This window comes from Curcuma longa, unplaced genomic scaffold, assembly GCF_044706935.1.
Source record: "Curcuma longa cultivar G26 ecotype Majalengka, Jawa Barat unplaced genomic scaffold, ITB_CL_G26_1.1 utg509_np1212_2302976_RagTag, whole genome shotgun sequence".
Lineage (NCBI taxonomy): Eukaryota > Viridiplantae > Streptophyta > Magnoliopsida > Zingiberales > Zingiberaceae > Curcuma > Curcuma longa.
In genome coordinates, this window is record NW_027435603.1 from 1172621 (window position 1) to 1198236 (window position 25616).

General features: G+C 39.4%; 5 protein-coding genes across 6 annotated transcripts; 3 read left to right on the forward strand and 2 right to left on the reverse strand.

The window, feature by feature from the left end:
- The first annotated feature begins 30 nt into the window (after positions 1-30).
- On the forward strand, positions 31-6407 carry LOC141820718 (secretory carrier-associated membrane protein 3-like). The gene is made up of 12 exons (XM_074708087.1): positions 31-210; positions 1290-1406; positions 1708-1770; positions 2057-2090; positions 2208-2330; positions 2636-2707; positions 2803-2896; positions 3919-3964; positions 4043-4110; positions 5238-5286; positions 5639-5704; positions 6067-6407. Exons 1-12 carry the CDS (start codon positions 151-153, stop codon positions 6151-6153), a joined length of 879 nt encoding a protein of 292 aa, XP_074564188.1. The 5' UTR covers positions 31-150; the 3' UTR covers positions 6154-6407.
- A 375-nt stretch (positions 6408-6782) lies between these two features.
- Positions 6783-9456, forward strand: LOC141820633 (sugar transport protein MST3-like). Its single transcript, XM_074707987.1, has 4 exons — positions 6783-6972; positions 7037-7359; positions 8179-8808; positions 8871-9456. Exons 1-4 carry the CDS (start codon positions 6840-6842, stop codon positions 9342-9344), a joined length of 1560 nt encoding a protein of 519 aa, XP_074564088.1. The 5' UTR covers positions 6783-6839; the 3' UTR covers positions 9345-9456.
- Positions 9457-10776: 1320 nt separating this feature from the next.
- LOC141820701 (protein THYLAKOID ASSEMBLY 8-like, chloroplastic) lies at positions 10777-13714 on the reverse strand. The gene is made up of 2 exons (XM_074708070.1): positions 13249-13714; positions 10777-11324 (listed from the first exon to the last, which is right to left on the reverse strand). The coding sequence occupies exons 1-2, from the start codon at positions 13660-13662 to the stop codon at positions 10935-10937; spliced, it is 804 nt and encodes a 267-aa protein (XP_074564171.1). The 5' UTR covers positions 13663-13714; the 3' UTR covers positions 10777-10934.
- A 469-nt stretch (positions 13715-14183) lies between these two features.
- On the reverse strand, positions 14184-19012 carry LOC141820634 (RNA-binding protein L-like). 2 transcript variants are annotated; one of them, XM_074707990.1, is made up of 7 exons: positions 18657-19012; positions 17068-17545; positions 15529-15584; positions 15306-15436; positions 15118-15214; positions 14884-15033; positions 14184-14432 (listed from the first exon to the last, which is right to left on the reverse strand). In XM_074707990.1, the coding sequence occupies exons 1-7, from the start codon at positions 18945-18947 to the stop codon at positions 14430-14432; spliced, it is 1206 nt and encodes a 401-aa protein (XP_074564091.1). In that variant the 5' UTR covers positions 18948-19012; the 3' UTR covers positions 14184-14429. The 2 variants fall into 2 exon arrangements, with proteins under 2 accessions (XP_074564091.1, XP_074564089.1); XM_074707988.1 differs by having other exon boundaries at positions 14884-15036.
- Positions 19013-21368: 2356 nt separating this feature from the next.
- Positions 21369-22617, forward strand: LOC141820527 (NEP1-interacting protein-like 1). Its single transcript, XM_074707854.1, has 5 exons — positions 21369-21438; positions 21523-21674; positions 22051-22134; positions 22222-22380; positions 22477-22617. Exons 1-5 carry the CDS (start codon positions 21369-21371, stop codon positions 22615-22617), a joined length of 606 nt encoding a protein of 201 aa, XP_074563955.1.
- Positions 22618-25616: the final 2999 nt, after the last annotated feature.

Consider the following 25616-nt stretch of genomic DNA (forward strand, 5'->3'; position numbering starts at 1 on the left):
CGGCAACTAGAGAAGCTACCAAATCGAGCGAAAAGTCAAAGAAAAGTCGTCAGCGACTTCTTCATTCTTCCTCTCCTATTTTGAAGCTTTTGATCCTCCCTTTGAATTTTTGCTTTTCCTCTCTTTCTCGATAGCTCAGCGATCGTGCTCATGGCGAAGCGCTACGATAGCAACCCTTTCGAGGAGGAAGAGGACGTCAATCCCTTCGCAGTGAGTCAATTCTCCGTAGACATCTTCCCCTTTCTGTTTTTTTTTTTCATTGGGTGTCTATCTGATCGTTCCCGATTATTGTTGCTGTGATGTCTGATTGGTTTTTTGTGGTTGTTTTTCGGGGCGAAACCCTTGACATCTTAGTTTGAGAATTTTGGTATACTCGGTGTTAGGCTCCTGAGTCAAGTCATGCTTATGCACGGTTAAAAAGACACGTCTTTTACCTTCTTTTTTGTTGGTCTTTTTTTCTGTATGATACGAATTTGTAGTTATTATGGTATGCCTTGAGATGCTTTATTCCTTGCTCATCAATTCAGTTGGAGTCGGATATGGTATGCCCTAAAAATCAGGAAATCAGGGATGTACAGTCGGACCTTCCTTTTGTAAGTGAAATAGCACAACGAAGAAAAAAAATCCTGGGAGACTGTTTGATCCGGAATATTATTGGGTTTCTAAAAGCGGTCTATCTATCGATAGTTAACAACTTCCGTTTGTAGTAGAAATTCAAGCTTATTTAGAGATAGAATAAACGTTGAATCACATAAGAAGCACTTTAGTGTCTATTGAACATTTACACATGTGATTGTTCCCCTCTTAACTTAGCAATCTAGTTATGGTGTTCGTTCTTGAAGGCAATGGTTCTTGTATATCTGAAATTAAACAATGGTCAAGTAGAGTTATAAGCTCTGTAGCTAGGAGTGGTAATGATGTTTTATTTGTCCATCTAGTTGATATGCCCACTAAAAAATCAGCAATCAAAGATTGAATACGTGCCACTATTTATATTACTCACTCAGTAAATCTTGTATTTAACTTGTACTATCAATTGTCTAGTCCCGTAACATATGTGCCACAATTTAGATGATTCAAGATATTGCAACTGGCATCTTGAAAGAATTGCTCAAACCAAAGAGTAATAAATATAAGCACTTTCTGTCTGAAACTATTATGTCTTGTTTGTGATAATATGCTCAATTTGTGGTTAACTGAGATGCAAGCCATCTATTCAACACAGAAGAATTTTACCAGAATCAGTCTTACTAATTATTTTATTTATGCAAAATCTATTATGACTGCAGAATCCATCAAGTATTCCTCCTGCGTCAAATTCTAGGCTTTCACCACTTCCTTCAGAACCTGCTGGTTTCTACAATGATTATGGAACAACAGTTGATATTCCACTTGATACATCAAATGTAAGTGCAAATTTCGGGGTACTATATTGTTAATGAAAACCAACATATGAATCAGTAAACTGAGTGTCCATTTGAGGATGACATAAAGTAATTAGGAGTTTGAATGTCCTTTTGTGCTTTTCAAATATATAATTGATGCATGGAAAAGTCATTTGTCATTGATATGTAGATTTGCAGAAACATTTGTTATAAAGATTGTATCTTCTTGATGTCATAATCAGTGCTTGTCTGATGTATCTTTGCAGTTCCTGTTAAGAGTATTTTTTTTGTAATGCTTTCAGAGTTCTGTGTTTTCATATAGGATCTAACGAAAAAGGAGAAGGAACTGAAAATCAAGGAAGAACAGTTAAAGAAGAGGGAAAAGGTATGTTTATGATCTAAATGCCAACACCAGAGAATCATTGATAGGCAGACTACTCAAGTCAATTGATCATCTGCCTCTGTTGCATCTTATTGTGATTTCTGCTCCGTGACAATTTATTCTGTCATCTGTTTTTATTTTTGCCTATTTTAATGAACTATAAAACTTATCATGTTTCGTGTCTATGATAGAGAGGGCCCATTGACTCAGTGTTCACAACTGTTGTTTTCTTTGATAACAATATTTTTGCTACATCCATATATTTGTTTAATTCAGTTTTGTTTTATAGGAACTTAAACGCAGAGAAGACGCAGCAGCACGTGGTATGATCTTCCTGGATCCTAGTTTTCTATTTTTTGACACACTGATGTTGCTTCCTTCTCATTTATCTAATAACCTTGTTCTAGTGATTAAAGCTATGCACCTTTTCATATTTGCAGCTGGTATTATGATAGAGGAAAAGAATTGGCCACCATTTTTTCCTATCATACATCATGATATTGCTAGTGAGATACCCATCCATGTGCAGCGATTGCAGTATGTTGCATTTGCATCATTACTAGGTATGTCTTGAAAAAGAATAAATAAAGCAGAGAATTTCTTAGCAGTGCATTCTTGACTTATTAACGTAGTCAGTCAGATAACCAACTCTTCTTAGTGATATGTTGTGATTGGTGCTGGTAACTTCATTCAGTTTGTTACTTCTGCATCAAATGACATTTATGGATTCAGCCATGCAGATCAAGTCACAGTATTGCTTGTTTTTTCTTCTTTTTTGAAAGGAACCCCAATTATTTTGTCTAACTGTCAATAACTACTTGGATTTGATTGTTTTATGTATTATGCTTTCCATTTTGGAATTTTGCAGGGTTGGTTGCATGTCTCTTTTGGAATTTTATAGCAGTTACCGCAGCTTGGATTGGGGGTGAAGGTGCTAATGGTATTCAACGTTGCTGTATATTTAATTCTATTTTGTCAGACAATGTTAATTTTATTAAACCATGCTGAAGTTGATTTTGCTTGCTTTGTGGCTAGGTGTGAGGATTTGGTTCCTTGCCATCATCTACTTTATTTCAGGTGTCCCTGGAGCTTATTTCTTATGGTATAGACCTCTTTATCGTGCAATGAGGTACTTTTTCTTCTCATATATTGCTTCTCGCGTCTTATTAATTGAACATCAATTATACATCTGAGAATTACACAAATATAAAATGATACATGTTATTCTCATCTCTTCCTATCTTGAAAAATTTGTGGACTGTAAACTGATTAATCCTCCACACCAACCTATCTCAAGTTGTTTTGTGCTTTGTCAGATTGAATTCAGGCACAACACTAGGGTCTATATGGTTGCCTACAACTAGCTGTTTTTATCTTCTGGTCTCTCTCTCTGTTTTGCAGATGCATTTGGTTGCCTGTTCATACAAGTCTTGAATGCTGCATATATTAACGCAGCTTAAAATGGATGCTAATCACATTTGTAGTCTGCTTGCTGCATATATGAATTATATAATGCAGCTTAAAATGGATGCTAATCACATTTGTAGTCTGGTTGCTGCATATATGAATTATGAATGCAGCTTAAAATGGATGCTAATCACATTTGTAGTCTTCAGGTATCATGAAAACTAATATTAAATATATAGATTGTGAAGAAATTAAATTTCCTATTTGTAAGGTTTATAGAGTTGATACCATGAACCACTAATGGAAATATGAAAATTTCTTTAGCTTTTCCATTATGACGTTATAAAATAAGTATTTTGATATAAATTATTAAAAATATTTTTTATATGCTTTATCTTCAAGAAAATGATTTTCTATCACGCTTGTAATTAAATAACTGATGATAACATAAAATAAAATTGTGTCAAATATCCTGCTTTAGTTAAAAAATGTATCTAAACTATTACAAGGGATTTATATTTGTTTTTATTTATATAACTACTATTGCAACGACAATTCATTTGCAAGCAACCTAACAACATAGTGACAAATACCATCTGCAACATTTTCGTTCGCCTGCTATTTTTAATTCAGGCATTACAAATTACCCAACCAAAACATACTGTACATATAATACAGAACAGGAGTCCATTGAACCTAGAATTTTAAAACTCACTTACATGGACTCTGCAATATATCTTGCAGGACTGAAAGTGCTCTGAGGTTTGGATGGTTTTTCTTGTTTTATCTGGTAGGTTCTTTCTCACTTTCTGCATATTGATTCCTATGGTGTTGTAAGGGCATCTACTAACTATTATCTCTGCTGCAGCTACATGTAGCATTTGTGATTTATGCGGCTGTGGCTCCTCCATTTATATTTAAGGGAAAATCTTTGGCGTAAGCTTCTTGTCATGCTTCCTATGTTACTTTTTGTTCTTCTCTGTGTGCTGGTTAGCATAGAGCCTTGCAGATTAATTACTTAAGAGGCTTGTTCATATTCTCGTAATGGACTAATGCTATCTTAGATGCTTTATGTTACACTTAGTTTCTCGGAATGAATTATTGATCATGGAAACAAATAACTCAGTGAACAGTAATATAACTATAGTTGTGATAGAAATTAAATCTGACCCATTAATGTTGAATCCAGTCAATCAGAAATTAAACCTAATTCATTATAACAAGAACTTGAATCTTCAATCATATGTCAAACTGCAGAGGTCGGGAATGGAATGTGAGCCTCTGAATTGACATAGTTGTGATAGAAAAATAACAACTCTTGTTTTGTGGGGACTCAGAGTTGATGGTGAGGATAGAGTCGGTGCAAGGCAACTAGTGAAAAGAGGAACTAGGCTTCAAGGATTAAGAGTTGATGTCAGAAGTGGCTGTGAAAAAGAAGCTGTGCCATATCAATGCTATCTTAATCTTCCTCTTTTCACTTAGCATCAATGTCTACACAAGATTCTGTGTAAAGCAATGGAGCATATAATTTCTTCTTGTCAAATTCGTTTTGATTCTTTTTAAATGAATTTGTCGACGTTTTGTAGTTTTTAGTCATGGTGAGGTATGAATCATCACTGTTTATTATGAAACATATGGTCAGCATCAATCATATTATGCTATCAAAGAGGATACTGTACTATCTTATTTATATTTTAAGGATGAAAATTTTATTCCAAGTTTGGACTTTTTAAATTCCAGACCTTTTAAATCGAGCCTATAAGTTTCTACTGAACCTTACAATTCAAGATGCAAAAATTCACCACGGTGATTCACAATTCCAATTTTGATTCAAGAGTGAGTATTTGCTTGTTACTTGGATGGATAAATACGAGCAATCACATAATTTAGGTTTTTATAATTGTTGTAAACATCAAAATAGCCCCTGGCGTAGCTAATTTTCTATTTTGAGCACCCCATAGAGCAATTTAATTGGTTGGGTTATATATTATGTACTGGAGCTGAATGCTAATGCCAGTATTAACATTTTGCTGCTAACAAATTCTCTCGTGTGTCTGTTGCAGAGGAATCCTTGCAGCTGTGGATGTCATCGGTGATCATCTGATAGTTGGGGTGAGTTCCAAACTATTCTGAAGATCCTCTCACAGTATTCATTTACCTTTGAACGATATTGTTTTAGCATTCAAACACAAAGCAGTTTGAGAAAAACAGTCCTACAGCAAGCCACTATTCGTTTAGGGTTGTTATACCATAGAATTGACTAATACTCAATTTTACTCTGCCCATATCTATGTTGAGCTGGTTTGTCTTTATATTTGTGTAGATTCTGTGATTGTTTTTTACGTGATAGTCAAAAACACAAACTGAGAGAATGCAGGATCATAAAAACTAATTCTGTCCATATCCAAAACATGACTTCTATATATATATTATTCTAACCCAAAGCTCTTCCATTTTTTTGTAGATCTTCTACTTCATTGGTTTTGGAATGTTTGTCCTAGAATCATTAGTCAGCCTCTGGGTCCTTCAGGTAATCCTCAACCTTCATCATATTTGTTACCAGAAAAAAGTTTGTTCTCTGTTTCAACAGAAACTATACGTTGTGTTGAATAGTGCCTATGAAATGAGTGCCTTATGTTTCTATATGAAAAAACTCACCTAGATTTACTCTTTCGGATCTGATACTGACACTGTTTTATGATGATCCACTGCGTGGCTCTTCCAGTTCCCAGTTCTTCAAATTGAATCAGAACAAAAGTCTGTTTCTATCTGAGTTTCTCTATCTATCTATCTATCTATCTATCTATCTATCTAGCTACAGTAGTAGTTTAGTTTCCAATTCAAAAACACTTTCTTCCCTCATTATAGCCTTCTGGGACATTATTTTTGCAGAAAGAATTCAGGTACTTCCGAGGGACTGGTAAAGCTGCAGAGATGAAGCGGGAGGCAGCACGCGGTGCTATGCGAGCAGCAATATGATCGACAGGCTTCGAGATCACGTGTGAGAACTATATTTATAGGTTTGCTATTTGTTCTTCAGTTAATGTGTGATCTATAGTAGGGCCATAGCACATTGAATGACATTTTTTATAGCAGTTGTAAAATTATTTTTGGCCATCAACAGATGGGATCCCATGAATGATCCCAAATACTTTGGTAATATTAATATTTTTTATTCTCTTAATATAATATTGATCAATATTATATTATAATAATATTTCAATTCTAATTCATACTAATAATATTATATCATAACAATTACAGTAAGCATGTGAAAACAGTACACAAAACAACAATTTCGTTGTATAATAATTCCTTCTTTATTGCTTCATTGGACAACAACACCAGGACGGCAAGTTGCTGGCGCACATCACGGCCTCAGATCTCGCATCTCGAAACTCTAATCATATAAATCATTATCAGCAAATAAATTAACAATAAATAAATTAATTAAGAATCTAACATGATTTAATTGCACTCTATATTCAAATTAATATATATATATATATATATATATATTATTTATTTATTTATTTATGTATTTTCCTCCATCGCCATCTATAAAATGTCCGTCCGCCACTTTCTTCTCCTCCAACTCTTTCCTTCCTTATTCTTATCTTCTCTCTCGAGAATACTATTCCGAGCGCGGGAACGAGAACTGAGACATGGCCGGTGGCGCTATCGTCAACTCCGGTTCCGGCAAGGAATACCCCGGCAAACTCACCCTCTACGTCCTCGTCACCTGCGTCGTCGCCGCCACCGGCGGCCTCATCTTCGGCTATGACATCGGCATCTCAGGTACTACCTTGGATATATATATTATTTAATCATTAAATAAATAGTTAAGAATCGGTTGATTAAGGCGGGGTGACGTCGATGGACTCGTTCCTGGAGAAATTCTTCCCGGAGGTTCACCGGAAGCAGCAGGCAGACCGGAGCACGAACCAGTACTGTCAGTTCGACAGCCAGCTGCTTCAGACCTTCACGTCGTCGCTCTACCTCGCGGCCCTAGTCGCCTCCTTCTTCGCCTCCGGCGTGACCAGGGCCTTCGGCCGCAAGTGGTCCATGTTCGGCGGCGGCGTCACCTTCCTCGTCGGCGCCGCCCTCAACGGCGCCGCCAAGGACGTCGCCATGCTCATCATCGGCCGCATCCTCCTCGGCATCGGCGTCGGCTTCGCTAACCAGGTATATATATATCGAATTCTCTGCTTCTTCTTCGCATCGCATCATCGATTTTTTTCCCCTTCAAAAATTCAAAGAACAAATTGAGGCACTAGATTACCGGCGACTTTTAGTCAACTCGTGCTACTGCGATTAGTTGAGCTGTATCCAGACCAACATCATAAGTATAATATTCAGTAAAGAACAAGGATTAACAAACAGAAATTTATTAAAATAAATGATTCGGTAGCTGTCACATGTTATCGTATCCTTCACTTAGTTGACTATAAATATATATAGTTGCTATTGAAAATGAGGGTGGTGGTTCTCGAAAAATAAATAAATAAATAATAATAATAATAAAAGAAAGAAACTGTATTTCAATTGTGTTGAAGAAGTGGCTGTTGGGTAGGCCACTGCATGCATGTTTTGTGGAATAAATCATCCATCACAACTGCATATTTTTCCAAGATGCCTTTTCTTGGTTCTTTCTTAAAGAATAAATTTGTGAATGAAACCTTGTTTTGTGGTCTTATCGATGGAAGTCATCCTACGCAATTAGAAGTCTAGCTAATAACATAATGATGAAGAAAAGTAACGAAGTGAAAGGGATTTTCACGTAGAATCTTATGATGGATAATCTTATTTTGTCACTGAATCTGGAGTTAGTTTAATCAGGAGCCTTCTGCGTGAAGGCTCTTCAATTTATTTATTTTTTCTCAGAAGATAACTCACAGTACAAGAGACAAAGAAATGTCTCAATCTGTTTCAAGATTTTTCACTTTTTTTTTAATTTAACTTTCTAAAGAATTTTTTCCGGTGAAATTCGTTCTGGTGACGCAGTCGGTGCCGGTGTACTTGTCGGAGATGGCGCCGGCGCGACTCCGCGGCATGCTCAACATCGGTTTCCAGCTGATGATCACGATCGGCATCCTCGCCGCGAACCTGATCAACTACGGCACCAACAAGATAAAGGGCGGGTGGGGGTGGCGCGTCAGCCTCGCGCTCGCCGCCGTTCCGGCGGCCATCATCACCGTCGGCTCCCTCTTCCTCCCCGACACCCCCAACTCCCTCCTGGAGCGCGGCTTCCCTGAGCGCGCCCAGCGCATGCTCCGCCGCATCCGCGGCACCGACGACGTCGGCGCGGAGTACGCCGACCTGGTGGCCGCCAGCGAGGAGTCCAAGTTGGTGGAGAATCCGTGGGCCAACATCCTCCAGCGCCGGTACCGCCCCCAGATCACCATGGCCCTGCTCATCCCCTTCTTCCAGCAGCTCACCGGCATAAACGTCATCATGTTCTACGCCCCCGTCCTGTTCCGCACCCTCGGCTTCGGCAGCAACGCCTCCCTCATGTCCTCCGTGATCACCGGCCTCGTCAACGTCTTCGCCACCTTCGTCTCCATCTTCACCGTCGACCGCCTCGGCCGCCGCAAACTCTTCCTCGAGGGCGGCGCTCAAATGATCGTCTGTCAGGTACTGCAACTCAATTAAGATCCACGTTCCATCGGCAAATCTCAATGCACGTTTCCTCATAGATCGTAGTCGGGACATTGATCGCGATCAAATTCGGGACGAGCGGCGACGGCGGCGACTTGTCGAAGGGGTACGCGGCGATCGTGGTGCTGTTCATCTGCGTGTACGTGGCGGGGTTCGCGTGGTCGTGGGGGCCGCTGGGGTGGCTGGTGCCGAGCGAGATCTTTCCGTTGGAGATCCGGTCGGCGGGGCAGAGCATCAACGTGTCGGTGAACATGCTGTTCACCTTCGCCATCGCGCAGGCCTTCCTCACCATGCTCTGCCACATGAAGTTCGGCCTCTTCTACTTCTTCGCCGGCTGGGTCGTCATCATGAGCTTCTTCGTCTTCTTCTTCTTGCCGGAGACCAAGAACGTGCCCATCGAGGAGATGGTGCTCGTGTGGAGGAAGCACTGGTTCTGGGGCAGGTTCATTGCCGCCGACGACGTCAACGGCGTCGAGATGGGCATCGGCAAGCCCAAGTCCGGCGACAAGTAACTGCATGCATGCATGATCATGTACTCTTCGATTTAGCTACAGGTATCGATTAATTAATATGATGAACAATTAGAATGTAATGAGATAATTGCTGTAAATGTTTTATCAGTTATGAACGATTGAATGCTCCAAATTAAAAAAGTTGATGAAATATCAGCAAAAAGGGACAGAGACTTGGCCTTCATCATAATGAAGCAAGTGGCTCAATAATAGATCCTGAGAGAATCCAGTTCTCCTAAATCGCTGTAGCTTTTGTGTGTTCCTGTCGACGAGAATAAGATACTGCCAGCTAGGCAGTCGGCGCTTGCTAAATCTAAGTGGATGAGGGATCTTACGAGCCTTCACTTAGATCTTTGTCGAATTAGAGAACTATCAGATTCTATATATATATACAGAAAAAGTTCAAAATATCAAAGAAGAAATATATTACAACGTAACTTTCTTCACTCTACAAATTCTCCCTTGAGTCAAGGATAAACTTTAATATTTGACAAATTCAATTACAAACTTTATACTGCACGCGGGCACATCAAAAAGGTTGCCCTGTTCATGTTTCCACTCTTGTACATCTGCCTCAACAAACAGACATGACAATGAACAACAAGTGGCAGACACCGGCATCTGACAGGCTCGCGCCCCAATTCTCCATTCAATGCCATTCAAAGCAAAGCCTCTGCCCCTCTGCATCTTCTCTGGTTGGAGTAGAAGCAGAACCAGACAAGTCCAAAGACATCCTGGTGCTCTTTCCGCTCAAAAGGAAGGGAAGATATGTGGTGCTACGTGGGGAAGGCCACCAAGATCTTCTTCCTGGTGGTGGCTGTGCTTCTGGTGGTGGGCCTCGTCCTGGGCTTTGGCATCGTTCGCCACGGCTCGAGCAGCAGCAGCAGCAGCAGTCAGGGGAACAGTGGCTGCGACGACGGCGGCCGCGGCTGCCAACCCGCTCTCCCACAGCAGGCTCCAGCCACCGCCTCCGCCTCGGCGCCGCCGCTCCTCAGCCCCCCGGTTCCTGTCGCCGTCACTCTGCCCCCCGGCTCCTCGGCCTAACGTCGCCGGATTCGGATCGGAAGCTCTTCTTCAGCATTTTTTTCCTTTCTTTCTTTCTTTCTTTAATTTTGTGCCTTGTAACCTTTTTCATTTTTATAGAGTAAAATGCAGAGGTTTTATTGGTCATAATGTTCTTTTTTTTTTAATTTTTTTAGAAGATTTCAATGTACGTATCGAGGAGAAATATCTATAATGAACTCACAATAAGCAAAATTTACAAATGTACTCTCTCTTAATTTTTTGAAATTTTGTGAAGTTATTTTAGACTGATCAAAACTATTTAAATTTCACAAATGAAATATTTCTTGGAACCTTTAAAAAGACATTTATGGAGGTCCTTTTGATTTTTTTTAAAAAGAAAAAACAACAGTTCTCACATTGAAAACTTCTTAAGAACAATCCAACATAACATCAATCACATGCTATTACGGTTAGACATTCTTTTAAGTTACAATGTGTAAATCAGTTGTGCAAAAACAAACATGAAAAAAGCGTTGTTTGGCAATCATGTAGAGAAGAAGGATAAAACTAATGATCTTTTTCACATCATTTCATGCCAAATATCTCTTCTGGTGGATCATAGATATTTTTTTCTGGAAATAGCTCCTCAAAATCTTGTTTTACTTGATTCCGAAGCAAGGGATGCGGTAGAAGCCCCTTCAGCAGTATCCTGAAAGGCAATTCTTCTGGTGGGTCTGGAGATTTCTTCATGTCTTCATAGATGTTCATCGCATCTGCAGGCGATCCAAATCTCAAAAATCCCCTTATTACCTCAGCATATGTCCGGAAATCAGGAAAAAGTTTCTCCTTCCGCATACTCTCCCACATTTCCATGGTCGCCTCCATTTTCTTAGATTTTGCCAGAGAAACAATCAAATCCTTGTACATATACACATCTGGTTTGTACCAATCCTCCTTCTTTATAACATGAAATATCTGTTACATAAAATGCAAACGATCGTTATTGTTCAATTGAATATAGCAGAATGTGAGCCACTACATGATTATAAATTGAATGAACATTTGGTAACATAGTGAAAGAATCAAGACACTGCAATTACAAAACATTTTAAGCTCTAAATTCAAAAAAGAAAATATCAGAATAATAAACAAGTTTATTTGCCTTATAAGAAGAAAGATTGTCCATGACTGTATCTAAAAGCACTAAACAGTATGTCACAGTCTTGGAACATAATTCCTTTGAAAATGCAAACAGTTCAGAACTCTATGCCCTTTTATTTAATACACTAAATTTAGACAAAGTGTTTCCTGCTGGGTTTGAGGATTGCTTTCTTAAAGTATTTTTGAGAGTAAAAGCACTTAGAGAAATGCAAAATAAAACCCAATCTGCAGATGATCATATAAAGTGAAATTTAGTCTCCAGTATTGAATGACAAAAACAGGAATGTCAATAAACTCTGCAATTTTTTATCCAATTCCTGACTAGGAGCATAGAGGTAGAAGAGAAGCGATATAAATCCATTATTGAGAACATTGCAGATGATTCCTCGTTGTTACTTTTACCCCACAACATGGACGTAGATGCTCTTTAAATTAATCCACACAAAATGTAATGACAGAAATGATATGAGTTCATCACTGTTAAGGCACAAGGAGCTCAAAGGTACCAAGAGTCAATGTTTTCTGAGATACTAGATAAGGTGACTCAGCAAAGAAAAATATTATTTCAAAAAAAAAAAAAAAGTATATATAAAAATGTCAACTGAGACAGTAAAAGTATGATATCTTGGAAGATATAAACTATGAAAAATTTAATCTTAAAGCATGTCTAATATTTTTAAAAATGAATACAAGAGAAAATTTGACAGTGAAACAAAGGACCAAGCAGAATGTCAATTTAGGACAGAAAGAGGGGAAAAGAAGATTTGAGATGTTCATGATGAAGAATAAAGTTCCTGATGAAGAATAAATGCTCCAAAAATATCATAGCTTGTACCTATCACCACCTTGACACCTCCATTATGTTGTTCCTCAAATCTAACTGTTGTTTTTTTGTTATTGAACTTTCTTTTCTGAAAACTACCTCATTGGTGTTGTCTCCTTTTTGAGGAAGTGAGCAAAGAGGGAGGGAAGACCAGGCTGCTAAATCATATTCATGACCTCTCTCTCAATCGAGAAATTCTATTGAAAATCCTAGATTCGCTCATTATGATACCAAGTCGAGAGATAAATTATATTATTATAGTGAAAAGAGAACAATTACACCCATATAAATAGGACTCCACCATACCTAATGACTAAATACTTGATGTGAGAATAAATCTCTGTTCTAACACATATAACTATTACTCCACACATATGATAAAACTATAGAAGCCTTATCCCCTATCAAAAATATCAAATGAAATTTATTGACTTATTTACTCATGTATCAGAATTTCAATCACAGTAAATGTCAGCCAGTCAAGAAAGGTGCAGAATCATATTACTATGAACTAAAGCGATTTTTCGTACAACCAACTACATACAGAAAAATATATGATCTTAATGAGCGTTAAATTTGTGTTTCTGGCAAACACAACTGGAATTCAGTGAAATTTAGTATGTTAATTCGCATGATTCCGCAGAGCAACAGAGGCAAAAGCCATGTAAACGAGTGTAGCAAACTTGGAAAGAGTGCTCGAAACTACTGAAGGCTACTACTCGATACATGATTCCAAATGCAACCTACTACTGAAAGCCCAATCATTTTATTATAAATTGAAGATTTTTTTCTAAAAGAAAAATCCAACAGTCTCGATTTGGACAGAAGCCCTCAAAAGCTTTTTACTGCACCGAATCGCGCAAAACCCTAAACCCCTCGAAAGCTATCTGCACGATGAAAGTTAGAATGGCATACCTTGACTGCCAAATCAACCTCCCCCTGGCGCTCGAGCTCGGTGAGGACGGCGATCTTGTCCATCTTAAGCAGCCGAAGGACATGTGTTTTGATGAACTTTTCTAGTTTCTCGTCATCATCTTTGAACCTCTTGAGCCCCAGGATGACGAACAACGCCTCCTTGCCTATCATCTTCTTACCCCTCCAAAGGGGACCTCTCGGCCTCCCGTCGTGGTAGTGGCGCCTCAAACCCAGATCTCCCGCGCCTTCTACAGATAATGCCACCGGCGAATCGATTAACGAAAGACGAGGAAGAAGGCATATCTGTCTCTGCAAGGCACTCGCTGGAAAGATGATTTGCACAAGTATGAAGGGGGAAGAGCACGAGGGAAAAGATGCAATTTTTACGCGAGATAAGGCGGCTCGGATGGCCATCGCACAGGAAGCGACGGAAGCAGCTGGGAGAGGCGGCGGCGGCGATGGGCGATGTTCATGAACTGAGCTAAAGAGACAGACCCACACCCTTGGGCCCCTGGTTCTTGAAGGTGAACGGCCCGATAGCATTCTCGACCGGGCCGGGCCGGGCCGTATGCTTGCCCAGCTTGTTGGGTCAACTGACCAATCCGATCCAATCAGGATGAAGTCTAATCTGGCTAATTGATCCGCTTGGCTTAACTATTGGCTGGACCGGATGGACACTCAGATCGTTTCAGTCCGAGTCATACTCTGTGTAGCTTTCAGACCGAATATGGAAAACAAAAATAAAGAAAATAGAATTTTAAGGGGGAAAAAACACAACGCCTTTAGTTGCGACAAGTATATGACCACAAGAGGGGGAAATAATTTAAATAAACCATGAATTTAAGCAATTCATAAATCTTTTTATGGACAATGACTAATCGCAAAAAAAAAAAACTAATATTCAATCAGCAAGCTGGATATGGAAATTACAATGCTGTACGATTCAGTAATCCCTTATCAATCAACGTAGCTCCGATCCCATAATTATTATTACATTGTCAATAAACATCTAGTGTTCAAACATCTGCAAAAAGCTAGCCGTGCTGCACCTAGACTGCATCTAGATTATGAAAGAATAATAGTTGACAGATCAGACGGTTGATAAATCACAAGACTTATCGGCTAGTGTTGGTTCCCAGACACGGCATGGTTTTTTGAGCGCATTTCGTAGGAGAAATAAATCACTGCAGGGCAAGACAAAAGTTAGTTCCTTCAAGATGAACTTTAAGATGGAAGGCACAGCAAGATCAATTGTCAAAGGAATTCCAAAGAAACCAACTCTTTGTATAAACAAGGAAAACAAGAATGCTCAGTTTATTACGATTAAGAAAAAGCATAAAAAATATTAAAATTTGAATTAGTCATGCCAAAAGAAGAAATCAAGCCCCAAAATGATAAGTTGCGAGTCAAATTAAGCATATGGTGACTCGGAGACCCTTAACAATCTGAGTACAGTATCTGTTTATGGTGTGCATTTGCAAAAGCCTTTTTGAGGATCTGAGAGATGCAATTAGGAACAGCCATATGAATTTTCCACCTACCATGAAATACTATAAGGAAAAATGTTTAAGAGCTACTATGATTGTAATTTATGTTAAGATAAGACGGCAGCAACGATAAAACAAGGAATGCTACCTGTGGCTGTTGTTGCTGATAGTTGTACCCAGGATAGGCAGCATATCCATATGTATTAGGATCTTGAAGCGTAGGGGCATACCCATATGTCTCGTAGTTTTGAGTGTATCCGTAATAGTTTCCATTCCATTGGCTGGGATCTTGTTGTGGCTGCTATCAGAAGCAAGCAAATTTTGATGATTCTATGGTCAAGAATATTCCAAACAATTTTAATCAAGCCAACGACTAATAGACCTGCTTATTTGCGGGACTACGACCCCAAGAAAGCCGGACACTTTGGCCGCCCACAGGTGTTCCATTTAGTTGTCTCAAAGCCTCTTCTGCATTGGGCCTAAAAAAAGAAATCAAGTAACACATAAACATGAATACCAGAGGAACAAAAATGATATGGTAGAATGATAATGTTCATTTTGAAAGCAAACCTGTTGGCAAACTGAACAAACCCACAACGCTTGCCTGCAGGTATCTTAACATATACCAACTCCCCATAAAGGCCAAATGCTTGCCGCAGAATGTCATCTGTGACGTTGGGATCCAATCCACCAACAAATATCTGAAAACCAAGTAGTAATAGTCAAGATTAGTTGCACATTACCTTACCATTATTTGCAAATAATGATAATTAATAAAAACAAAAGCACTTACAGTAGTATTATTTGGATCATTGTCAGATTCAATTCCTTGAAGATTCTGATGAGAACCTACAAGCAAGAACACATGAATTGTTAGGAAAACTACCTGAATGATTTGGGCACACATTATGTGTTTGAACTTCGAAGGAAGTCTGATCTGGAGGAAACCAAACTTGGTGTTAGATTGCTGGATGACGATCAAGATGCATGCAGCACATCTTTCAAGATATGATAATCTTCCCAGATTACAAAGTACACACTAATATTTTGTTACTACTTCAACAAAAGACAGATAACAAGAAAATTCAGACAAGGATGATAAATCATATTAATTAATATTTACATGGACTCAGCATAAAAAGAGAAGTTCAGAAATCTAACTAACCTATATTGTTTTCAATAAATAGACTACAAAGCTCCTCCAAGGTTGCTAATCTACCCTTTATCTGTGATGGTTTAAAATAGCAGTGAGAGTACATATTGGTAATTATTTAATCTTATAATGACACACTGCTTAAATTTTATTCAATGAAATTTACTTCATTTTTATACATGTAAAATCATGCAGTTATGACTGCTTAAATTATAATACTTAGGCAACCATGTCCTATGCCTCAATTAGAGTTGCACTACCACACAAGCTGGGCTGGTATCGGATTAAAAACTTTAACCTGCAAATGAGGGTGGAAGGAAGATTGTGCATTCTGTCTCTCCTTTGCTCCACATAAAATTAAATCTAAAATTAATCTCTTAAAGGCATCAATAAAATTTTACTGTTCTAATATATTATACAACCCCAACCCTACACCTCTCTCCATCATGCCCAACAGGTGAGAATGGCCATATAACCCACAAACTTTATTGCAAAGTGGATTGGAAATTAAATCCCCATTCCTTTTTCATTCGTATTAAGATGTGGAAACTGATATTGTACTCATTTTTTTATCCAAGTCATTTACGTGCAGAATTTGAAGAATGTTTTGAATAAACCACTAGAATTAAAAGAAAATGTAGCACAAGATGCCACGGAATAAGAAACCTGAAGTAAATTGAGAGTGTAGATAACTGTTGGAAAATAACACTCTAACTAGAAGGGAACGTAGCGAAAAATGCCACAAACATAAAAGGACCAAGCTGTTACATAATCAAGAACACTGACCTAACTGGGGAGATATGGATCTCAGCTGAAGTCAATTCCAAGCCCTATATGAAGGCACATGGCGTCCTGCTTTGAGACAACATGAGTCTTTATATAAGTCTTTTCTAGAACTAAGCGTAAAGGAGCCTAAATTTCACAAAAGTGCATGGTTGAAGGAATATCAGTTCCACTATCTTCAAGCGAATAGCAGACGGGAAAATCAAAGAGCAAAGCTCAGAAATTCCCTTTTCCAAACTAGGCACTTTTAAGAGAATTAAGTGTAAATAAGATTGGAACCATCAACAAAACAACATGTCTAAGTCATTAAGGCATAGGAAAATATAGGACAAATAGGCATTTGGATAGAAGAAAATGCAGAAAAAAGTTGTAAGCAATCGCTTCACCTTTACTTACCATCAGAAGAATATTGTTGAGAACCCAAAGTCTTTTTGTTGGCAGCTGGACCAATCCGCATAGGCCTTGTTGAACAATAAGCTCCATTCATCTCAGATAATGCACTTGATTGTTCATTTGGGTCCCCAAATCTAACAAAACCATAGCCTTTAGAGCGCCCAGTAAGCTTATCAGTCACAATTTTTGCACCCCTAACTGATGGATATCGACTCTTGAATGTCTCTTGTAGCAGGTAATCTGTAACATCTGCCGCCAAATCCCCAACAAAAATTGTATAGTCAGAACCATCATCTCCACGCCTGTCACCTGATCCACATGTTGCCCAATTAAGCCTGAAAGTTTGCTCAACGTTCGGCATCATTTGACCATTGTAAGTTTGAAGAACTCGTTCAGCTGCTGCACGGGTTATAAACTCAATAAAACCATAACTCTCAGATTGCCCAGTCTGCTTATTCCGAATAACTTTTACAGAAACAACCTGGAATTAAGTATAGAGTGATTTCAATTAATATTTTTGACAACAAAATTTTAATTAAAAAAAAGATAGCAAAAGACAAGCAGCTTAAAGCAATCACACAGTGGAACAAAATACAAACTAAATCCTTTTCAAAGGAAAAGGTAAATAGGTAAAGAACATATCAAAAGAATGAGGCAAAGAGGAAAAAAATGAAAATCCTAGAACAATACAAGCTTGTACACATTTTGTAGCAACCAAGTTCCCTACTCTTAAACAAACATTCTTGAAAGTACAGTCAGCAAATAGCACAACTAGATGGATATATCACCATCTAGTCATAAAATTGAGAATCATAAACATGTTCTGCCATCTGTAACAGAAAATAGTCCTTTACCAAGAGATAGATCATGATGATTGATTTATGAGTGTTATATGAAGTAAACAATATCTTGTGTAAATTAAAATATTTTTATTGAATTATGGATGAAAATGAATTCCCTGGTGGAGGAAAAGGAAATCTTGGCTTCAAACTCCAGCACACATAAAGCGAGTTTTCCAAGACAATTCATAATTTACGTAATAACAAAAAAAAAAAGCTATTCGATAAATATGGCATAAACAGATCAAACATTTTCACTCACTTATGACCGGGCATGGCATAAATTTATTTTCATCAATTGGCTAGTTCATGAAAGCAAACATGACTATACAATACAAAACCACGAATAACGTGTTGGCTGTGTATCCATAAGCAGGTCTTGTCCAGTTTTAGCATCACCAGTCCGTTAGCTTTTAAAACCATTGGTAACTTATAATAAAATGCAAAAAAGAGAGTGCGAGAGGGAATCAAGCCTATCTCTTAAAATTGTCAAACAGTCCCAGACAAAAGTAAGACAACAAATCAACTATAAATCAAAATCATTCAGATTGTGAAGAAAAAGCAAATCAGAACGTGGAAGCCGCAGAAGGGGAGGGATTAGCTTTTGCCACATCTCGGAATCAAACTCAGTTTAATCTGCAAAGTACGGTGCCAAAGAACCTATCCCTCAAAATTCTCAAACAGGCCCAGACAAAAAAGTTAAAAGTCATAACAACTACACTCAACCAATAAGGAGGGATAAGTTAGTATCACCTCTCCAGTATGGGCAAAGCAGCCATAGAGATAACTCTCATCCATCCAGTACTGCAGGTCGCCCATCCACAGCGTCCGGATCTCATCCGCAGACGCCGGCTGGGCCATCATAGGCACCGACGGAGAAGCCAGGTACGGCACGAGCGAGGGCTGGTTGTTCCACATCGGCGGCGCCTGGTAATACTGCGCCTGCGACGGCGGCTGAGGCAGCGACATCGCGGTCCACTGCTGCCCCTGCGGCTGCTGGTCGCCGATCGGAGCCTGGCCCATCCCTCCCGCCGGCTGCATCATCTCTGGGGAGAATAAGCACGCGATCGAAGCCCAGCAATCGTGGTCCAAACCCTAGAAGCGGGAGGGAAGCTGCAAGAAGGGAAAAGGAGAGGCGATGCGATAAGAGGTTGTTATATAGAAGGAGAAATCTAGCAAAAATACGTGCGAAGGTCACGGAATCTCCCGGTGCGTTTTAATGGGCCCATTAAGAGACGGATCGTACGGACTAAGCCCAACAACGATATGGAATAAACCAATTCACATCACAAAGTTTCTAACAAATAAACAAAGAATTTAGAAGACTGAACTGAATGAAATACTATGTAAGAATTTAGAAGACGAAAAGCTAGAAATAGTGAAATTGAATCTTCTTTGTCGAAGATGTGTTTAGATATTTTCGAAAGTTGAGTATAAATTATCCATATTCTTTTGAAAAAGCTGAATATGATCTCCGATCGGCTAGTTGCCTGGTAGCTCGACCTCGATGAAGGTTAAGTGAAGTTGTAATCTGTTGGTGGACATGAATAAATGCGGTCAGAGAGAATGATGTTGTCTTAAATCCACCTGCATCTGTTTCACCGCCCCAGTGACAAACCAACAGCACTCTTTTGGGTCAGAGAAAAAGGCCGGCAGGCAAGGAGCAGCTTTTATCTCCTATACTGCACAAGGAAGTTGCAGCTCGGGAACAGGAGAAGACCTACATGGGACAGCAGCATCGGAATTCAGATCAGAGCTAGCTGCTGCTGTATGTCTAGGTATCACAATGAACCGTCTCCTTCAACAGCGTTATCCATTCCCTTATAATCTCGAGGAGTTTGAAAATTTACGTTGGATGGTTGGTTATCGACGAGGATTTTTTTATAAAATATTTTAATGAAAATTAACTCATCTTCTTCGATCCGCACCTAAGAGAAACAACGGAGACTTATAACTTTCATAATTATCAAAAAAAATATATTTGTTCTGACTTGGATGCCGTAGACAGTCAAATCATTAGTCAATAAAAATTCAACTCACGCACAGTTGTTCCTGTCAAAGAAAAGACATAAAGAAAGACTAAACATGAGGATTAGATGGGTACCGGAGATTCCCGACAGATCACTTCAACATTCAAATTAGTATTGATAGAAAATGTAAAAAAGAAAGTATGTAAAATTGCCAAGAGAAGTTTTTTATACATGTGAGAGGATTTATATACTTACGAGAAAGGAATCTCTACGTCGACCTACAGACCGAGGAAACCAATTATGCGGATTACTAACATGGGTCCCCACATGAAACGTCTGGGAGATCAAGTCTGTCAACCTCATAACCGTCCTATGATTTGATATTGTTGATTATTCTTACTTTTTGACTGTATGCGCAAACACGAGAGGATCTAAGGGATCAAACTTGACAATCTCGTAACCGCTCTAACCCCTTGGCAGACCTCGCATGCTTAGGGGATTTTGACAGTTTCTGTGTGAGACAGGGGCAATGGCCGAGATGAGGCGTGGAGATCGAGTAGACCCAGAGACCAAGGCAGTTCAGATCAGAATGGCCCAGTGCCCAAGATGACCAAGAGACTGAGACGGTCCTGATCAAGATGACCGAGTGCCCGAGACGACCAAGAGACTGAGATAGTCCAAATCGAGATGGGCGGGTGGCCGAGACGACCGAGAGACCGAGACTATCTAGATCGGGATGGCCGAGTGATCGAAATGACTGCGAGACCGACACAGTCCAGGGCGAAATGAACGATGGGTTGAGAGCCTGAGATGACCGAGAGATCGAGACAGTATAAGTCAGGGGTAACCGAATGATCAAGAAAGATAGAGTAATCAGGAGACCAAGTAGTCGAGATGACTCAGGTCAAGATAACTGAGTGATCAAGATAATCGAGAAATCAAAATGATCTAGATCAGAATAATCAAGTGGTCGAGATGATTAAAAGACTGAGACGATTCTTGAGATTGAGATGGGTACTGACCTGACCATTAACTTTTTTTTTTTTTAATTTTTATTTGACACATCAGTTTACCCACCCTTTTTACCCTTTCTGTCAATTCATTAAAATCTACCACACCAATATTTATTTATCTTTTTTTTACTTATCCTGTTCATTATAACTGTGAAGACCTGACGTGTCTCATTTAATAAGTCTTATACATTGTTGGTACTCGCGTCAGTTTAATACCTGCAGCAACAGTTTCACTTGCAATTCTGCAAAGTCGCATTCAACTTCCCTCTCCACTTAGTAACATCTGTCTGTCACAAATGAGTAATCCCGATGCAGACTAGCACTTGCCTAGTCATGTTTCTCGACGCTAGCTTTTATGTTCGTGTGCCTTAAATGACTTGTTTCTATCTCCATATATCTCTGCTAGTGAATGCTGCCTTTTTTTGTTTATCTTGTTCTTGAAGGTCTCGCGTTTGCAGATCGACTGTAGGACCTCAGTCGCGATGGGGTCTCTCTGCCTCAACCTTGTGAGAAAAGTGGCCTTCGCATGCCTTACTTGCACCATCGCATTGTGTAGGCCTCTCTCCCTGTCTCGCCTTATCAGCTTAATTAGTTGGCTTTCTTTCCAGTTTGAGCTTTTCATTTGTCTGCGTGCAGGTGGATCCATGGTTGGGTTGATTTCAGGAGCTCTCAAGGGCCAAACTACAGAGACAGGCATATTCCGAGGCGCAGGGATCGGTGCCATTGCTGGTGCATTGATTTCTGTCGAGTTCTTGGAGTCCTGCCTTAACGGAGAGGGCTTACCAAAGGTCAGGAATATATGAAGAATCACATCCTTCTCTCTGTTCCCCAGCTATTCTTCTCGAATTTCTGATTCATTCGCATGCAAAAGCAAAATTAAATTTGCTGAAATAAAGTTCTATTAAGATATCCATCTGATAAGGAACAGCCACTGAAACTGACTGGTTAACATACATGCTTTCTCGATGTCATTCTCTGTTTGGAAGAGAGTATTGGTCCACATCAAAGCTGATAAAATATGAAACATGCAGTGAGAAAGACCTCAAACCAATAATCAAGATTTCAGCTTTCTTTCTTTCTTTCTTTCTTTCTTAATTGTAATTAAGCTGAGATATATGAAATTAAAGTCGTCGGATTTATTCTTCCTTGCAATAACGTTTGCAGTTGGCCATCTTCCAGAGCCTCATTGAGGGGAAGATATTTAGAGAATGGGTTAGCCCAGCGTTGCTGAAAGCATACCAATGGCAAGTAAGTAGCTAGCTGGGATAACAAGTCATTGAGAGCATTACGATCATTAACACCCAAGAGTGACTAATAACCGATCCTTAAACTCAGATTAATGCAGCTGAAGGGAGCTACAGAGAGAGCTCAGATATGTTTGATGTCACTAGGGACGAAGGCTTGCTACCTAATGTTATCAAGAGGTTGCCCATGTTTAAGATAAGTGTCATTGATTCATGTCGGAGGAACTTATGCTGTGCCGTCTGCTTGCAGGTACTCTCATTAATTCATGGAATTAATTAACGTTTTTTTTAAGTTTAGACTTTCTTCGATCTTCTTTTTCATGAGCTTGTTTGTTTTCATATGCAGGATTTCATTCATGGAGATACTGCAAGAATGATGCCGATGTGTAACCACATTTTCCATGTGGTGTGCATTGATGTGTGGCTCGTGAAGCATGCTTCCTGCCCTACTTGTAGGCAAGAAGTTCTGCAATTTGAGGTTTCTTGAGTGGATGGTGATATATCTCTCTCTCTTGTCTGAATAAAACTTTACCTAATCCGGAGAAAGAAACAGACTCTTAAAGATATCGCAATTATGTTAAAAGTGTTGCAAATTTGAATGGAAATAATAGAGATGGAAAGGAAAAAAGAAAAAGACTAGTCCATTATCCATTATGAATGAGATTTTAATTTCATATTACAAGTTTCATGGCATTATAGTATAATGTATCATAAACATTGAATGCACGAGGAAACTCTCTCACGTGTGAGCCCACATGGAATGTAAATTCAAAGTCTGGATTGCATCGAATGAAGTTAACTCATCCGTGAACACACCTGCGCACATCGAATGTTGAATCAGTCGAGGTAAAATTTATTTAAGTGAATCAATCAATATTTTACCATCTGAATCAATCATCCTTTTATCAATGTTAAGTGTAATGGATGTATTAATGTGTGATTAATGAAGAATCCGTAATCATCTGAGTAAAATGGTCAATCGTTAATGGTCGACGGTCGATGTTTCAAATTGGATAGGTAAATGACTTTTATTTGGTGATTTAAATGTTACAAGGGTCTGACTCCTATATAAGGAGGTTGTGATCAAAAGTAGAAGGTAGTTGCAAAAGCAAAGAAATCTATCCATTTCATTTCCCTCTTTCTTTTTCTCTGTCATGCATTTTACTTGACAACTTTTTTTGGTGATACTGTTTGGGTACCCATTCGGTTCACCGTGAAAAATCAATGTTTGATTGTGTGTGTGGTTCTTGTGTCATTGTTGTATCTTGGGGATCAGATGTCCAACGTGACCTCAAAGCAAAGTTAGAGGAGAATGATTATGTTTTAAGGAAACTACATCAAATGAAGGTCTCAATATTTCCTTTTCCCGACTTGTTGTCCCTTTCTCGACTTGGAACTTAACAACCCACTCGAGCTCAAGCGACTTGACAGTCATGTAATTTTGGACCTAGCTCTCAACCTCCTGACTCAGCAGCATTTGGCAACAGCACTCGACGTCCATTCGAGAGCACTCGACGTCCTGACTCGACGTATTGCTCGGGAGTACTCGATGTCCCAACTACACTCTCATCTTTCCACTCAGACTCAAGAAGCACTTGAGCTGCTCAGACCTGCCAACGACGATCCACTCGGGCTCAGACAATTCCACTCAGTAGCACAATCGGCTCAAGCACTCAACTACATTGAAAATCTAACAAATTTTTCTTCCCTGTTTAGTAGTTTAAGTCATCTCAAAAGATAAATCTAGATTAATTTTCTTTGTAATTTTAATTTAGACAAAATTTATCTTCGACACTATTTCCTACAAAAAGATCGTTAAAGTTAATGAGTGGATGGTGGATGGTGGATGAATGAACAAATGGATTGATGTTTCTTTTCTTCTGTAAAAAAAGTTAGAATCCGCCACCCCAACTACCTCATACTTTTGGCCCTACGACCATCTATAAGGAGGTAAATCGAGAAACTGCAATTGGTCATGACGGAGGAGGGTACTGCTCGACTTCGTCGAGATTCGAACCCTTGCCTTCTTCTACAAGTCTGCTTCGTTGTAACCAACTCAGCTATGCCCCGGAGATAATGGATTGATGTTTCTGTTTGTTAGTTTGGGTAGATGGATAGAAGTCTTCGGGGCATAATTAAGTTGACTATTGCCAGCATATTTGCTTAAATGGACAAGAATCGAATCTCGATGAAGTCGAGACAATAACCTCTCCGTAGTGACCAACTACAGCTTTCTGATTTACATCCTCACAGATGATCGTGAAATCAACTGCTGGAGTGGTGGATTTTCTCGCTGAAGAAGGGTAGATGGATAGAATGGTTCATTCATTTGTTTGTGTATTTATTTGGAGTGATAAGTCAAAAGAGGAATAATAAATACTATTAACTACTATGCTTCAATAACTCCTTTGGTCTTTTATATCTCATTCCACAATTGTCAATCAATCCTTAATTTTCAATCTATCTTCATATAGTGATGATTAACTATGAAGGGTAACAATCCAAAGGTTTACAATCATTAGATTTAAGAATGCAAGAATTTCTATCACAATTTGAAACTCCAAAAAGGCCTTCTCCTTTATCGTTAATCAAGTATCTGCATCTAATCACCTCCGTTACTCCTTCCTTTTAAAATCTACCTTATCAAAACATGGGTAAGATGCTTGTAGCTAAAGGCCAATTTTTGTTCACTAAGAATAAGCCCTCTAAATTCCCCTTCACTAACTCTTGCTAATATTTTAAATGTGCCTGATCCAGTTTGAAATCAAGAGATCGGTCAACTCTCAATGGATCATCTTCTATTGACTTATTCGGATCTATATTAACCGAGTCAAGAACATACCACTCAAAGCTCATAGTATGTGGAAGTGGGAATAGTGATTAGGAGAGGTTATAGAAAAAGAAACTCTTCTATTTAGAGTTCAAGAATACAACAAGAACGAGCTTAGCTTGACAGGTTCAAAGATTTCATCTATGAGCTGCGGTTGAACTGTAACTATATATTGAAATCCGAGTCAATACAGAAGGATTAGCAATGCAGTAATCACGGATGAAGAAATATGAATCCAGAAAGCCTCGTCGAGATTTCTGTGTCGTGAAATTAAGCGGAGAAGATTTGAATGAGAGCAGAGCAAGTCTGGATTGGAATGGTGGGCTGGTTGCCGGCGTCCAAGAACCGGTCGACGGGGGCCGATGGCCTCCGCTGGAAGTAGACGTTGCCCAGGGTGCACTCGATGCCGAGGGCGGAGAGCTCCGCCATGCGCTGCTCTGCTTTGTGGATGATGCTGTGGTTGAAGGGCCGCCGTCTCCGGTGACGACGACGAGGGCGATCCTGCAGACGAGGCGGACGCGGGCGAGAGAGGCATCCACGTCTTCCGTCTGCAGCAGCTTGTTGTTGTTGTAGAGGACCTCCACGAGGGTCTCAGAGAAGGGGCGGCCGCTGACCACCGCACGGCACCTTGGCGACCTCCACGAGCTTATTGTTGT

What these genes read in the sequence shown, in the direction of transcription:
- LOC141820527 (XM_074707854.1), top strand. Translation starts at nt 21,369, where the DNA reads ATGGGGTCTCTCTGCCTCAACCTTGTGAGAAAAGTGGCCTTCGCATGC. An exon ending in ACGGAGAGGGCTTACCAAAG is followed by an intron (nt 21,675 to 22,050) that starts GTCAGGAATATA and finishes TAACGTTTGCAG; the next exon opens with TTGGCCATCTTCCAGAGCCT. An exon ending in TGAAAGCATACCAATGGCAA is followed by an intron (nt 22,135 to 22,221) that starts GTAAGTAGCTAG and finishes CCTTAAACTCAG; the next exon opens with ATTAATGCAGCTGAAGGGAG.
- LOC141820633 (XM_074707987.1), top strand. Translation starts at nt 6,840, where the DNA reads ATGGCCGGTGGCGCTATCGTCAACTCCGGTTCCGGCAAGGAATACCCC. An exon ending in CTATGACATCGGCATCTCAG is followed by an intron (nt 6,973 to 7,036) that starts GTACTACCTTGG and finishes CGGTTGATTAAG; the next exon opens with GCGGGGTGACGTCGATGGAC. An exon ending in CTCAAATGATCGTCTGTCAG is followed by an intron (nt 8,809 to 8,870) that starts GTACTGCAACTC and finishes GTTTCCTCATAG; the next exon opens with ATCGTAGTCGGGACATTGAT.
- LOC141820634 (XM_074707988.1), bottom strand. Translation starts at nt 18,947, where the DNA reads ATGATGCAGCCGGCGGGAGGGATGGGCCAGGCTCCGATCGGCGACCAG. An exon ending in GCTTTGCCCATACTGGAGAG is followed by an intron (nt 17,546 to 18,656) that starts GTGATACTAACT and finishes ACTTAATTCCAG; the next exon opens with GTTGTTTCTGTAAAAGTTAT. An exon ending in GTAGTCCCGCAAATAAGCAG is followed by an intron (nt 15,037 to 15,117) that starts GTCTATTAGTCG and finishes TGCTTCTGATAG; the next exon opens with CAGCCACAACAAGATCCCAG.
- LOC141820718 (XM_074708087.1), top strand. Translation starts at nt 151, where the DNA reads ATGGCGAAGCGCTACGATAGCAACCCTTTCGAGGAGGAAGAGGACGTC. An exon ending in TTCCACTTGATACATCAAAT is followed by an intron (nt 1,407 to 1,707) that starts GTAAGTGCAAAT and finishes GTTTTCATATAG; the next exon opens with GATCTAACGAAAAAGGAGAA. An exon ending in GGTTTTTCTTGTTTTATCTG is followed by an intron (nt 3,965 to 4,042) that starts GTAGGTTCTTTC and finishes TCTCTGCTGCAG; the next exon opens with CTACATGTAGCATTTGTGAT.
- LOC141820701 (XM_074708070.1), bottom strand. Translation starts at nt 13,662, where the DNA reads ATGGCCATCCGAGCCGCCTTATCTCGCGTAAAAATTGCATCTTTTCCC. An exon ending in AGGTTGATTTGGCAGTCAAG is followed by an intron (nt 11,325 to 13,248) that starts GTATGCCATTCT and finishes TTTATGTAACAG; the next exon opens with ATATTTCATGTTATAAAGAA.